This window comes from Nipponia nippon, unplaced genomic scaffold (genome assembly GCF_047370975.1).
Source record: "Nipponia nippon isolate SJK-2023a ecotype South Korea unplaced genomic scaffold, ASM4737097v1 scaffold_2, whole genome shotgun sequence".
Classification (NCBI taxonomy): domain Eukaryota; kingdom Metazoa; phylum Chordata; class Aves; order Pelecaniformes; family Threskiornithidae; genus Nipponia; species Nipponia nippon.
This window is the reverse complement of record NW_028262336.1, coordinates 60,677,624-60,693,440: the sequence shown is the minus strand read 5'-3', so window position 1 is coordinate 60,693,440 and position 15,817 is coordinate 60,677,624. Positions and strand designations below refer to the sequence as shown.

Below are 15,817 nucleotides of genomic sequence, written 5' to 3'. Positions count from 1 at the left end.
GTGGCTGATTGGTTTTGTATCTGTACAGCTGGCATAAGGTTTAACTCCTTTGCTTGTTGCTTTATCTGCATGTGCAGTTATTAACATAATCCAAATTTATTTTTATCCTGTAGACATGCTAACATACATATGTTTAAAACTCAGTTCAGCCTTACTTGTATGTAGTGATGGTTCCTCTGTAATATATTAAATGCTATAATAAGGTCTCCATCTATCTATAAAATATGAAAGAAAGATAAATTAAAGCAAGGCATCTCAAAACATATCAATTCTATTTCTACAGAAACCAAACTCAGTGACTGGCCGCTGAAGATCCCAAGAAGTTATTTTCTGCGAATACATAAAATCTGATGACTTATGCACTGACTTGTTCATAATTTTTTTCACACTGGGGCTGTTGTGTGGTTTCCATAATGCTGTAAATCATGATTAAACACATAAAAATGATTGTCGCCCAAGTTCCATTTTAAGCCAAGTGAAACATAATACAATATAAAATTTACATTATTTTCTTGATTAACCCTGATGAACCTTCAGTCATTATCCATTATAGTAAGAGCAAATTGGAAATGTTGCTTTGTTGATAAAACATGTATAGACGTTTTCATGAGTCATAGGTTTGATGGTTACTAACAGCTGACACATTCATAATGAAATACTGTACTTTGGCTGTCTGTGAAAGTACAATACTACAGAAGGCTGCAATCCTGTGTTCTGTACTTCAGTGCTGTATGTTGTTGCCCTTTGGACATCAGATAATTTTGAATGTTGAGCTAAAACCAAGTGCACAGAATATAAATATAGGCGAGAGTTTTCACAACCTTTACATTTAGGTACTGAATCTCTGTCTGTCTTTCACTCATGTTTCATAGGGGTTCTTAGCAGCACCAAGAGCATTTAATAACTTAAATTAAAACTACTCGTCTTTGTCATCCATGGACGTCTGTAAAGTTTTGCTCCTTTTGCTGCCGTGCCAGGGATGATTTCTAATAGACACTGCTGTTATCTCTGTAGTGGCAAAGCGCTCTTAGATCTGGCCTTAATGATTCATTATAGTCTTTGCTTTTGCTGCTTTAAGTCAAGTTGCACCAGGCTGCATTGCTTGATGACATTTTTCTGCAGTTACAGAGCTTTCCATTCTTGTGTGTTATGGGAAGTACACCTCAGTGTACTTCTCAAGCCTGCAATTAGCTGTGGGTAGATGGATCACTGTTCAAAGCCCCGTGGAAAGAATAGGCTATTTAAGTTGCTAGAGAAAAATGGGAGCAAGGAGGTGTTTTTTTTTTTCTGAAAAAGACCTTTTTTCAAGAAAAGATCATAGAGGCAAAACATAATTTTTCACAGTTTTCAGGATACTTGTTTCCATTTTTTTTACTACTGAAACTAGCACTGAAGATCTTTATTGACTGAAATCCAGTTTTCAGCAAACATATCAATAAGAAGCTCAGTAAACATTTTGAATAAAGTATTAAACACTTGCTGCAAAATGTCAAACAGATTTTTAAAAGGCCAGATTTTTTTCATTACATTTGAAATGTTCAGAACATCCCTAGAAATCATGCAATGATAGGAGTAAGTTCAGTTTATTGCAACATTCAGTTGTAAACTCTTCAGGATATGCACCAAGACTATATGAATAATTTGCCTATGTGTGCACATCCTCTACAGAGATGAGCCGGATGGCTGATCAAAAAAAAAAACCCTATCATTTTTGACTAATTATGACTGTAAAGAGCCTAAAGAAGAAGTTTCAAGGAAAAAAAAAAAACACACAAGCTTGGCAGATGATAACTGGAACAGTCTCCCATGCATAAGGATGCCATGGAAAGCAAAAATCATTGTGGAGAAAAACAGACAAGTGGGGCGTTGTGTCTGACATCTCTGGCAGGAAAGCAATGTAAGAAGAAACTGGATCAGATATAGGCATCGCCAAGTTAGGTAAGGCCGTGTGTAGTAGCCCAGGGAATTCAGCAGTGTTAGGTTAGGCAGAAAAAAAGATTCCTTATTGATCCCCTCAGCTGTTCTATTTTTTAATTACAACATGAAAGTGGCATTAACAAAATCAAATCACCGGGCTTCACTGTTCTTTGTCTGGTTTGTGCTCTTCAGTCTTGGTATTTTTTTTCCTCTCCACTTGGAAAATATGGATGAGGATACAAAAGGAATACTTTCCCCTATCTCATGTAGAGTATCTGTTTCTTGACAGCTAAGATCTCCATTTAATTTCTGAAGGTTTTAAATATCATTTTGGATTGTGGAGAAAAAGAAACACCCATTCCAGGTGTAAGATTATTAATAGTGGTGAATTTGTAACGTGTGGATATACTTTCAAACAATGTATTGTTAGAGTAGTGCAAAATTAAAAGTAATAGTAATGTTCTGTTTCTAGCTTGGCTCAGTGTCGTTATTAGATATTCATCCATCTTAGGTTTTTTTGCTAGCAGTTTTAGGGTTATAAAAAAGAGAGCACGAGCACTTAACAGCAAGAAGAAAATAGTAAGGCATTGAATTTAGAATTACCCATTAATACTGAATGGTGAATTTTTTGATATCTATATATACTATAGGTATGGACTGGTAGATTTTTATAATGTGCTGAAGTTATTTTTTCCTGAAACTAAAAAAAAAATGGAGTTATGTCTCAATTTCTCTCATTGGGCAAAACTTCACAGAGGGAAGAAAATGTGCATGTTCTGTCTGTAGCAGAGCTGGAAGAGGTGCTCTTGTGCAAGCAGATGTTGAACTAAATTGGATTTTTTTTCTAATGTTCCTCTGTTGTGATGTTTACTGCTCTGACTCAACAACCTAGATCCCAGTCTCAATTGCAACCCTAGGTTTTCTCAACATTTCAATACATATTTAAAATTCAGTCAGGTTGCATGCGAAGCACTCGCATTTTGTGAATGTCAGATGTGAGCGCCTGTAAGATAATAACTGCACCCACAATTAGTCTTTCCTTGGTTCCTTCCAGTTGCCCAGTGTGAGCACTCAGAAGACCTGCCTGGAATGCTCAGATGTCGATTTTGCAGATATGATATGTATATATGCATTCATTTAGTGGATGCGATATATCTGTCCCTGAAAATACAGCTCCCCGTTTTGGTCTCGGAATTTCCAGGCAGATAATTAAAGCAATCTCACACCTTCCAGCCCGCACCTGCCACCGCGCAAGCGGCCGGCCCAGCTCAGCTCCCCCTGATCATATTCATGTTTGGACGGCAGTGTTTCATGGTTAATACAAATCATAAACAGGCTGTAAAAGCTGAAGTGTCAATGAATCCTAGCTTTAAAATTGCTGGAAGCTAAAGTTTTAAAACTGATACTGCAAAGTGAAAAATGAAATTTAACCAGGCATTTTGGTGAAGGAAAAATAATTTATTGGATGTAAGATGAAAAGCTGTGAGAGTAAACATCAATCTCATCTTAGACACATGTCATTGATTGATGTTTGCTCTGTGCTGCTGCCTGGAGGTAAACTCTTTGAAATAGCAAAGTAGGTACTTTATCTGTCTGTGGATAGGAGCACAGTTTGTTAAGTTACTGCTTTTTTGAGACCCTGCTACATCTTTATGTTCAATCAAAGTGAAAACAGTAAATCAGAGTAATTGCTTTACCCCACGGCATTCCTGTTTGTAAATGGGAAAAAATACTGTAAAAATCCTCAAATTAACTTCTGCTGTTTAAGCTAGATAAAAAGTCTAAAAAAATCGGTTGCAACCTAGGAAGGTATTTTATTGATTATGCCACTTGTTCATCAAAGGCAGCCCCTTTGTTATAATTGAACCGATAGTTCAAATGTCGTTAGGGAAAATATTTATTGCTCAAAAATGTAAGGTTGCCATCTCTAAGAACTCCCCATAACCCATTAGCAATTAGTTCCCAAACAGGCGTTGTTTATACTTAGCTGAAAATGGAACTTGTACCAAGAAATTGGCCAGCAAAAACCATGGACATTAACAGTGAAATAGAAAATAGGTATTAAATGATAGCACTTCCACGTTAAGCCCAGCAATTCAGAAAGCAAAGTAACCTGAATTGTTGTAAATAAATTGTCAGAATTAAGACTGTTTTCTAAACATGTTTGGGGCTATTGCCTTTACCAGGTTTCAGGCTGGTTAGTCCTTTTGTGTCTTAAAATACTGCAGAGATACGGGAATGATGGCACATTTAAATTCAGAATCCAGTTTCCATTCTGAATTCAGTTTCATAATCACTGTCCTGCATCAGGGTTGGACTGGTTTTTTTATTGTGTTGTATAAGTTTTTCCCTGGAGTTACTCTGTTTAGCTACTTTGGCATAAATGTGGTAATTCAGGGGAGAATTAGACTATTAAATATTTAAGAAAATGTCCCCTCTTCAGCCTAAAATTTAGTATATTGACTTGTGTGCCAGATTACACTTTGTGGGAAAATGTTGAGAATAATCCGTAAACCATTTAAAAATTTAAAATTTTCTTGAAATATTGCCTGTTTTTCATGGTTTTGAAGCAGTTCCAACTTTGTTCATAATTCAGAAATGACCGTGTGCTAAAATTTAATTTCAAAAAGATATATGTGTCCTCACAGAAAACTTGTTCACTGGTCTAGTTTTATTCTTGAAACGCATGTATCTTTTAGTCACTTATGGTGTGTGTTGTGTTTTAGGTTTTTTTGTTTGTTTGTTTGGAACATGATCAGCTCTGTACACTCCCAGGGGGTATTCAGGGACTCCACCTGGCAGCTTGGGGATGGTATCATTTTCATGACACTGGGAGTGGGTGTTGCGGTCTGACAGCATTTTGTATGGAGCCTCTTAAGCTGATTATTGAAGAAGAAGGGTCAGTTTGGGCACAAATGGGGAAGTCAACAAAATCTGGGAAAGAAGCTCAGTCCTTGCAAGTGATACCTAGGTCTTCCCATCAAAGGCCTGCCAGGAGCCCGCGGGAACTGCGTTTTTGCCCATTTAAGAAATCGTCGCATCTTAGCATGAAGCGTCAGCTCTGCTTTTGTTATTAATATGTCTAGACTTCAGGTTCTGAAAGTTTTCTGCAAAGCACTGCACGTAGCTGCTGGGGTGAAGGGGATCAGCCTCCTGGGTCAAAAACATTAACTGCAAATAAACAAGCTACTCCTGCTAAATCTATATAATATTTATGTGCGTGGGGAGGTAGAAGGAAGGGGAGGGGGTGCGAAGGGGTGTTGCAAAGCCCTCGCAATTCAGAGAATAATGAACTAAATCTTTGGACTGGAAAATTATATTGGAAGGTCTGGAAAGGCAAAGGCGAGATTGCAGGTTACTGTAAATTATAACAAGTTCAGTAATGGTCACCAGGTGTGTGTATACACGCGGTAATGCCTTCCTCTGTCGTGCCAGTAAGGCAGCCTGAGTCACTGCCCTCTTCCTTTGCCAGAAAATAAACTGACGCGAGGCAAGGGGAGCACCAGCGATCTTGCCCTCAATTTACCTACCTGTGTCTTTTACAGTCTCAAAGATGCCAGCTGTTACGAGGATGGTGATCTCGTAGCAAAATAATGGTATCCTTCCTGAATGTCCCCTTGGTGATGTGGCAATTTTGTGGTTTCTGAAAAGGTCAAGCAGCATCATTAATGCACACCAGACGTCTGCGAAGGCGTGTAATTCCTCAGTGAAGGTACAGTGCTTTAGTTTGTGGAAAAGGACATCTTCCTCTGAATGCAAAACTTGGGCGTTCCCTAAAACTGAAGGACAGGAGAATACATTGGTGCGTCGTCTCCACCCAGTTCATCATGGAGATTAGACCTTTTTATGTGTTGTTCCAAGCACTGATGTCTGAGGGAGGTAAATTGAGTCAGAAATAATGTGCTTTAAAAAAAAAAGAAAGAAAGAAAGAAAGAAAAGGAGACTCTTCAACACTTAAAACTTTAGGCTTTTTATATGATTGCTTTCAGCCTGCCCTGAGACTACATAACTCTTTGGACTTTGTAGGAGATTAAATCCAGTCCCAGGTTTTTCAGGCAAGGTTATTGCTCTGTTCCTAGGCTGTCCCCTGAGCCATCTCTGTCTATTTCTAATTAAGGACTAAAGGAAGCAGTTCCTTCTGATGTCAGGAGTAGCGTGAAGAAAGCTATGAGCATTTCTGTCAGTATTTTCGGGAGGCTGGTGCTGCATCTGCCCTCCCATCAGGCACCAGCGCACCTTGGCTCTCCTCTTCAGGCTGGTCTCATGGGGAGACGTGCTCACCTACCATATGGCCAAAGAGTGGGCAGCCACCAAGGTAATCTTCCAAAAGTTATCACAACAGATCGAAATTTATTAAACATACCTACTCTGAGAAGCTTGGTGATCCATTGGAATTCTCATCTGTAAAATACCAGAGAGTGAAATTATTCAAAGTATCCTAGAAGAAGCAGAGAAGGTAGGGCTGCTGTGACCGTGTGGTGGTGATGGTGTGCTGAAAGTCCTTTGAGCCTGAGACACTGGTATTTAGACATAATTCATTGGTAAGTCTAATATGTCTCTTCATAGATCTTAGGGCTGAGATAAATCAACATGTGCTTTTAAAGCAGTGTGTGCTAAATTCGAGATAGTGTAATTTTCATAATACAACATTTATTCATATATAACTTTTGCAAGTGTTTGATTTGTTACTCATGCTTCCGTTCATGTCCTTTAAGCATGAATTTGAAACAGATGCAGCATTTTAAAAATAACAATATACCATTTAAAAACTATTGAAATTCATCCTTTTGGAGTTTGACCTGTATGAAACAAATATAAATGACACTGACTTTTGAGAGATGAATGATCGCATGTTCTTTGGTTTCCAAGTCTTGCAAAACTGCTTCAACATTTTGGCCCATACTAGCAAAACTCTTCATCAATAAACTTATGTGCGAGCATGCATATAACACACACACATATATATATACATACATCACCCACATAGGCATACATGCCCCAATGAGGAAAAATTCTTGAGATTTTCATTAACTTGTTCTTCATGGCTTAGCTATGGAAAAGACATGCACTGTAAATGATTCCAAAGGTACATGTACATTTGAGATTGTTTTAAATTACAAATTAAAAAAAAAAAAGACAGAAGAAAACTATTAAAAAAAATCATTTTCCATTAACTGAAGTGTTTGCAATAAAGACAATTATAGCAGTTGGCAGTATTCTCCTCAAACCAAAATAAATAAATACATTTGGTGACTTACGTTCAAGGAAATGTGATTGTTGCAATATTCATGCAAATAAGGAGCAACCTCACAAATGCCAGAGATTTTGCCATCTGGCACTACCAAAAGAATACAACTCTCAACTTGTAGCTCTTCTTAACTTACTGCTTATAAATGGCATATTAGGCATTGTCACAAGGTTCTTCCATTTGCATAACCATTCTGAATTATTGCAGGTTGTGCATTGCATTGCCAACAGTGAACTTCTCATTTGGGAAGGGGGTTCAGAGATCTGATGACTTGTATGTCTTCATCAAATATGTCTCCATCAGATACGTCTCCATCGAATAAAGGGATAAAAATGTCCTTCCACTTCAGGAGTATCACACCAGTGCATTTTTAAATTTGTATGAAGCCTAGTGAAGAAGGTTGCACTTGTTTACTTCCTAGAAACCGGGCAGAGATCAGTATTATAATTAATCTCAGGGGAGCTGCCCATCTCTATTTGACTGCAGGCTAGAGTCCAAATGCAAAGCGTCTCGAAGAGTCAAGAGGTTCTGGATGGGGAAATGTGGCTGAGGATGAAGCTGCAGATCCCTACAGCTCCAGCAAAACCCAACCCAACAATGATTATTCAGGGTGGCAGAAAGTCTACTTTAGACACAGAGGTTGTTACTGTTGTGAGTACGCTCAGAGAGCATGATGTAGTAACTGAGGACGATTGCTCACGTAGCAGTAAATGACAACTGCTCTGCCTCTGGCCTCGGCAGCGTGCGCAGCAGATGATCTCTGCTCACAGGGACCCTGTGAGGAGGCCTTCGCTATCCCCTTCTTCCTGGAGGAAGGAATTTTCCATGCCCAAAACTCCACCCCTATGATTGCCTCCTCATTACACTGCTTTTCAAAGAGAGGGTGTTGGCGTGAATAACATGCATTGCTCATGAAAAATACAGGATAAAACCCCAAAAAACTCAACCACCTGTAAGTGGAATAAACAGACTGGTGGTTGGAAGTTACCTCCAACCTGCTCTACTGAAACCTTGTGTTTCACAATAAACCCCCATGTTTGAGAGCCCTGCTCAGTGTTTGGCATCTGTCCTCAGATGCCCTCAGACCTATCAGAAGGGTACTCCGCAGTCCAGTTCGAGTTAGCAGCATTAACAAGTAAACATAAGATTTTGTGTTCCTTTGGTGACTGCTAAGGCATTGTTTTTAAATACTAATAACATCTAACATATCCTATGTATTTTCAGCTCTCTCAAGTCTTGAATTAGAATCAGATAGCTGTTGGCCTTTTGACTGCCTTGCCTGAGGCATACTAGGTAATGTCACGTGGGTAGCTGATGCAACATATGTTTTGCTAACTGGGAAGCTGGTTAGCAAGACAACCTTTTTCTTATTAACACATGGTGCACTTACATGACATTAATATATATTTCTGCTTTACAGATTTACAGTGCCAGAAGAAAGGCATTAGCTGAGCTAAGCAAAATAGGCAATGAGCATACTCGTCACATTGTCCTGAAATACCACGTAAACCTTATTAGACACATTGGTTTCCTTTGTGAGGAGAACAAAACTTAACAGACTGAAATGTGCAAACCTGTGTTGTTCTGTGGAAGTTCAGGGAAAAGATTCTCTGGTTTTTGTTGTCATGCATTAAACTAGAATTCTGGGGAAAAAGAAAAAAAGTTAATTTCTATCCTGAATGTCTGTATTGGAACCAGGCTGGTTCAGTTCTAAAAATTAATACTGTTGTGTAATGCAGTGATTTTATTCTCTCTTCAGCTACACTCTACCAGCCATACATACACTATCGTGCCAGTATTCGTTTATTCATGCTCTGAAGTTGTGATAGTGTCAAATCCATCAGAAAGAGGAATTGTTTCAGTAGTAGTTTCACGACTTGGCTGATTAACAGAGATCAGAAGAAGCAGCCTAACTGTGGAAACCACTACAGCATGTAGTCTTAACAGCTCTTTAGGGAGCTAGTTAATGAAAGAATCACTACAGAAACACATCCATGTGAAAAAAGGAGCATTCTCATACAACACTCAGAGGATATGTCATAAGTGGAAATATGTTCATAATTTCTATTTACTCATAGCTGTAATTACCATCTGCCTTAAGAGTACTTTCAGTCTTTGTCAAAGTTGCTTAGATATTTCCTTTGTCACATTTCAAGCAGAGAAGTTCTGCACAGACTAGATCCTGCCCTGTGATTTCTTTCTTATTCTTCTGTAAGAATTTAATTATCTATTCTCTGTGTGAAGAAAGCACCAGCATTCCCAGAGACCTGAGCCTTCCCAGCCTGCTTGGACTGGCATTCATCTGATTCATGTTCTTGCTTATTTTTGCCATCTGTCTGCAAACCAGAGTTCTTAACTTTTAAATTCACACTGGTTTATATGTTGCCTGCTAACTTTTAACTCTTAAAAAGCTAGTCCTCTTTTTGCTGCAGTGTCTACGAGCCGGATAGAAACGTGCTGCGAAGGAAAGAATGGGAAAGGAGAAATCAGGAGGCCCAGCAGGAGGATGGCGCGTTTAACACGAGTTACTCCCTCTTCAGTGAACCGTACAAGGTAGATGCTTCCCACCTGGGTGGCTCTTTATTTATTTATTTATCCCACAGTACAAAAACACAGCCTGCAGAAGGCATTGTCCAGGTTTCAGCACCCTCCCACAAGTGCTAGCCTCACAGAATTCGCAGAGAACATTTACAGTTCATTGAGAATCAGATTTTATACGTATTATATATATATAAGCTTCTTATAATGTTCAGCAGCACACGAGAATGAAATAAACTAGAAATATCCTAACAATATTTGAGATGGAATTAAAACTAGGAGGTGAAGGTGACGGTGCCCTGTTTTTGCAACACTTAGAAGAAAACAATTGTGTTAGAATTGTGTGTGAAGGTCAAGCAATACAGTAAACATTGTGCTCTGGCCAAGGTTAATGCAATGAAATATCTTGGTGTTTGCCTTTTTTTTTTCCTATAAGCATTACCAACAAAATTTGTCTGCTAGATATGTTTTGCCCTCACCAAAGGCAGAAGTAACTTATGAGTCTCAACTCCCTGTTTTATTCCTCGTGATAACAGTAGTGCGATGAGGCACAACCATCTCTCCCCACTCCCTGTTAGAAGGGTCAAGCAGGATCTTCTGCACTTTGCAGAAGCCTGCAAACCAAGCCCTTGTGAGCAGGACCAGAGAGCGGTATCCCATGGGGCCTGCTCCTCTCCCCCAGCTAACCCAGTGACTTTGCCTGCATGCATTAAAGCATCATCATGTATTGTCTACTGTGCCTTTCCAGTAATGTCCAAGTTACTGTTACAACCACCATGTTGTGAAGCCTTTCCCTCCACATTGCCTCACTTGTCCTTGATGCCTTGGGTGCTTTAGTGCCTCTTTCCAGGAGTCCTGTTTGGGACCTGGCACTTGGCTTCTGCACCTGACTTCCGTGCTTCCATGTTTTTGCCTGTGCTCCACGGTCAGCTTTTAGCTTGCTGTTCTTCCAGATTGTTGTTTGTTTCTAGTCCCTAATAAAAAAGAAAGATCTATCACTTTCAAACCATGTCCCTTGATAGAAGACAGCTCTGTCTGCCTTGAAGCTGACCTCCAGCTGCCCGAATTTCAGATTCATTACAAAGGCGTTTAGAAACCATGGGAAATGTCTTGAACTCCTTAAGGCTCTACTTGAAAAAGTCCACTGTGAGACCAATCAAGGGCTAATCCGTGGAAAAAAGCCTGAAAAGCTTAAATCAGCTGTGTCTTGGCATTTCGTGAGGGCTCTGCTGCAATGGGGACTTAATAATTTCCCATTTGGTAGGTCCACTTAAATAGACCCCTCACAAAAAGGGCCTGTCCTTTTGCTGGGTCCCTGATACCATTTTGTCTGTGGTACCTAAAGTTGGTAATACTGAAGCTCAAATCACTTATAGAAGTGATATAGTTGGAATGTTTTGTGCACTTTGATTATATTACCTGTGTGCCAATGTACTGACTGTCACAGCACAGACTTCATGTATCATGGACACACCAGTAGTTTCTAAGCTATGATGTCTGAAGGCACCTCTATGAAACCATGGTATAATTCCATCAACTTTAATAGGAAAAATCCTTGCCGTCTCTAGAAGCAGAGAGGATACTGAGTGGAGACATCAGAATAATGGTTCCATCCGTGCTTCTTGTCTTTAAACACTATGTCCCTATTTTGGACAAGCGTGTAAAGAAGACGTTGCAGAAATACATCCTACAGCTGGCTTTGTCAAGGAAACATGGAGAAAAGCAAAGCCCAGGACAGCAGTATAACTCACCCACAGCTCTGTTGATGTGACAGTCACAGCTGCTTGGGATGACCAGTCATTCTGACAGTACTGGACATCAAAACTTCAGCACTGGCGTACTCTGAATGTCGTGTGTACACTGGCAATGGACCATTGCGCTGTCTGAACTCATCCAAGCATTTGTGAACCTTCAGTGTGGGGATGCAGAGCTGTGGCTTGGACTTGTTGATCCTATCGTGGAGAGAGGCTGACTGCAAAAGAGGAAACCTTTCTGTGAAAGCAAAACTGGAACCCACTCTTACTGTCTTTAAAGATCATATTCAAGTTTTAGGTATTTCCAGAGGGGAATGAAGTTACAGCAGACACTCACTGCAAGCTCTGATTAAATTCAGTATTCCTCTGCACAGCTTGAGAAACATGAGCTAAAGCCAAAGGATTTGCCATTCAGAAGGCCATGTCTGAAAATCAAAGGCAGACTGGAAATCTCTTAAATCTTATGTCCTCTCTCACCTTGACATGTATCACTACTCCTGTAACATCAGATTTTCTGAAAAATCCTGACTCTTCGGGTTGCCCCTTATCCTGTTCAAAGTATCCATAGCAACCCTTCATGAAGGATTACAGGAAATCCGGTATTTTTTACTTAGAATGTATTTTACAGGGGGTAAAAAGTAGGAGTTTCATTCTGGATATTTACTGGACAGAATACCTTGCCTCATTAATCATATCAGTATTTTTAATGAAGAAAAAAATTCTGATGACCTTCCATGCAACTATCAGGTTTATTTTTAGAAGTGTTGAATCTTGCAGTCTTCAAATGCATGGATACATCTTGCATTGCAGAAGAATATCAGAGCACTGTAAGTTAGAAATATTTGCACAGAATGCTTTTCCTACTTACTCATGTTTTCCCTATGTGAATGATTAAATAAGGCCAGCAATATTTCAGAGCAAATAATAGGACAAACTGTTACATCTATAGCTCACAACAAGTTACCTCAGATCCCATCTGGTTCCCAAAAGGATATAGGTGAACTCTTCTGGATGAGATCAACTCAAAACAAGATCTTCTCACCTCAGCCTGTCTGCAGTGTATCCAGAAGGAATAAACAGCACCGACCAGTTGCCAGCATGTGCCATGGTACAGGCATTAGATTGGTTTGCTGCAATTATTCTTGTGGTTATCTGGGATCTCTCAGTACGAGGTGTCTCTGTGTGACCTTCACACCACATCCATATAGAAGAAAATCTGCTGACTTCTCTGGGCTAGTGATAGTCTACAGATAATCTGAAATTAGGCTTTTATTTACTTCCCATACAAATAGCCGCCATCAGAAAGAATGGACCTCCTGTTAGGGTAGTTGGACTTTCCAGGGGCAAAACTTGCACATAAATTCTCTTATGTTCATGGACCTACAGGCAGCCGGGTGGAGAGCTGCCCCGCAAGCTCTCTGTGCTGTAGGAGACTTGTAGGTGTCAGGAGCCCCATTCCATTTGGTGGTCCTTGTTGCCGTGCTCCTGGGAGGGAAGGAAACCTCACACACACAGGCTGGCTGAATCAGGATGGGTGGAGGCCCAAGGGCAGATCTCCCTCCTTAGAGGGAAGCCAGAAACACGTCTCTGTACAAGGTATCTACACAAAGTGGAGGATCCACTGGAAGCATAGAAGAGATCCACCAGATAAAAGGAAAATTTCCTGTGCCTTCTGGAAAGTAATTCTGCTGGTCAAGGTGATGCCCAAGTGTAGAAGCCAGTATCTCCAACCTTCTTTCTTTTCAGATATATGTGATGCTTCCCACTTCCCACTGCCTCACCAATAATTTCCTCTTCTTTAGGATATTGATGTGATTCCTGTGAAGTGAAGGAACGCCATTTTTTTTAAGCCACTTCTTGTCTGTGAATTAATGCTTCATATTTCTTTTCATAGCACGTTATTGTCCTTGTGACAACAACAGCTGCATATGCAGAGAGAAAATTAGGCTGTAGTGGTTGAGCCATCTTATTCCAAGTTTGCAAAGCAATGTTTCGGATGCAACACTTTTGAGTTTTGCCTTTCCCACTTCCCTTCGATATATATTATTGATATATATTCAAGTCTGTTAGCATTGTAGCAAATGCGTATCAGAAAGCTAGCTGTAGTGTATTTTATGTAGTTACAAAGTAGCGTCCTTGAAATTTGAGGGGACACGTTTCAAACAAGACAGGACTGCTTCTGCTGTCTGACTTTGGAATGCTTCAACTATGGTCCTCTGAAAGGTAGCATGTGGCAATCACTGCACTCATTTACAGGGCATTTTTGCTTGGATTCAGACTTTTTAATAGGAAATCCTAAAAAAAAAGATTCTGAACTAGGGGAGTTTCCCTTACATTTGTGGTTGAGTGACTCAGTTTTATTTGAATGCTTAAAACCAAAAATACCCCCAGTTTTCCAGAGTAACTGATGTTGCTGCTACATCTTTTGTATTTTTTTTTGTAACTTTAAGGGGGTTTTCTCCACTCCCTTTACTCCCTTCTTTCTCCTTCTTTCTGTTTTCATCTAAAACAGAGAGTCTTGAGATGAAAGGTTGGCCTTCTGAAGCCAATGGGAGTTTTCCCATCCAGACTTCATGCCTGGAAGAGAGAAAGGAGAACACCACTGGCTCATTACTGTCTTCCTCTGGAAATGTAAAGCAAAGAACATCACACGCCTGAATCTTGGCAGGGTTTAGAAAAATCTCTGCTGCATAAATGCTAATGATACACCCTTTTGCTCACAGTGACTTTTTAAAGCAAGAGTTTTCAATCTTTTCCAGGATGTTTTATTTGCTTGTTTTGTTTCTTTGTGGAGCTTCTGCCTTTTCAGTCAGGAAGTAAATGGATGATTTTAAAGACAGTGATTAATCTTAAAGGGGAGGGAGGGTGGCTGTGTTCCCCTTGCTGCACACAGCAAGCACTGAATATGAAGAATTTGGGGGATTCTGTTCAGCTTTTTTTTTTAAAGAAGAGAGTGCCCTGGAGCGAGCATCCTGTCAGAGTATTTTCAAAGAAGGGACATAATCACCTGTAGTTTTCCCATTTTGCCACATGCTGTCTTCAAGTCACCTCGGAGTATTTGGTTGGCTTAGACTACTGAGTTCATTCAGTGCTTACACTGGATGTTGTGTGGCTTCCCAGATGCCATGTGAAAACTTAGGCAGGCAGAGAAGGAAACTGGGAATGCAGTGTTTTCATTCATGGCTGAAGGAGAGCTTGCGCTGGGCTCTAGGAAAAGTTTTATCATGGTCAGATTTAATCCAAACCATTCTGTGTAGTTGCAATAATAAATTTTCTAGTTTCCAGGTAATATACTTTAACTACAGCATGATACCAGTGATAGATTTCTTTTTTTATATACTCGAAGGCCCTTTATAGCTTTTCCAGTTCAGGGTAGATTTAAGATGTTGACAAGTGTCTTCAGAGACAATAAGGATTTTCGATTTCATCCCTCAACACCACTGCTGTATAAGTCAGTGCTACTTCAGTAAGGATTCCAGGAGAAGCATGCAGGGAATTTTGTTTTTCTTACGTTGACAGTTGCAGAACACTCTATTTTTGTTTTGCAGACTAACAAGGGGGACGAGCTCTCGAATCGCATCCAGAATACGTTAGGCAACTATGATGAAATGAAAGACTTGTTAACTGACCGATCAAACCAGAGCCACCTTGTTGGGGTTCCAAAACCTGGGGTTCCTCAGACGTCTCTCCCCAAGCCCGATGAACATCTTATTGCAGACTCAAGACCACCGCCTCCTCCTCCCATTTCCAGCACTACTTCTTCCACACCAGCAGCCCTACCTGCCCAGCAGAGCAAAAGCACCACAATGGGTTGGCAGAAGGCTGGGCGCAATGCCGCTTCGGATGGCCAGCAGAGAGTGAGCAAGCATGGGCACCGGTCTCTGGAGTCACACAAGGGAGACTTCAAACTGGCGAACCAAAAATCCAGTCTGGAGAAACTAAAATGCTATGCATCAAGTCCCACCTCCTCCTCCTCCTCCAGCACTGCCCAGCAAAGCTCACTGAGGGCCACGCTAGGAGACAACGTCACCAGAGTGCAGCAGCCGGCAAAGCTCAATTGTGGCTCAGAAGGAGGAGCTCAAGCGCAAGAGAGGCCAGCAAAGCATGGTGGCGGGCATTGTGTCCAAAACTTCCCACCCTCTCTTGCTTCAAAGCCCAGTCTGGTTCAGCAGAAACCAACAGCTTATGTAAGGCCAATGGATGGTCAAGACCAGGCTCCTGATGAGTCTCCAAAGCTGAAGTTACCAGCAGAGACGACCAAGTCATATAGGGGAGTGCCTTCAAACAAGCCTGATTCGTCCAGGACCAAGTCAAAGATAGCCAAGTTTAGCATTCCTAAGCAAGAAGAGGTAAGTGGTTT

The 15,817-nt window shown here is 40.5% G+C and overlaps 1 protein-coding gene across 5 annotated transcripts in view; it reads left to right on the top strand.

The window, feature by feature from the left end:
• Positions 1–15,817, top strand: part of AFF3 (ALF transcription elongation factor 3) — a 340,331-nt gene that overhangs the window by 38,135 nt on the left and 286,379 nt on the right. For all 5 annotated transcript variants that reach the window (XM_087756127.1, XM_087756125.1, XM_087756126.1 and 2 more), the window contains exons 2-3: positions 9,598–9,718; positions 15,006–15,806. In XM_087756127.1, the coding sequence (XP_087612253.1) occupies positions 9,598–9,718; positions 15,006–15,806 (922 nt within the window). The remainder of the gene's footprint in view (positions 1–9,597; positions 9,719–15,005; positions 15,807–15,817) is intronic.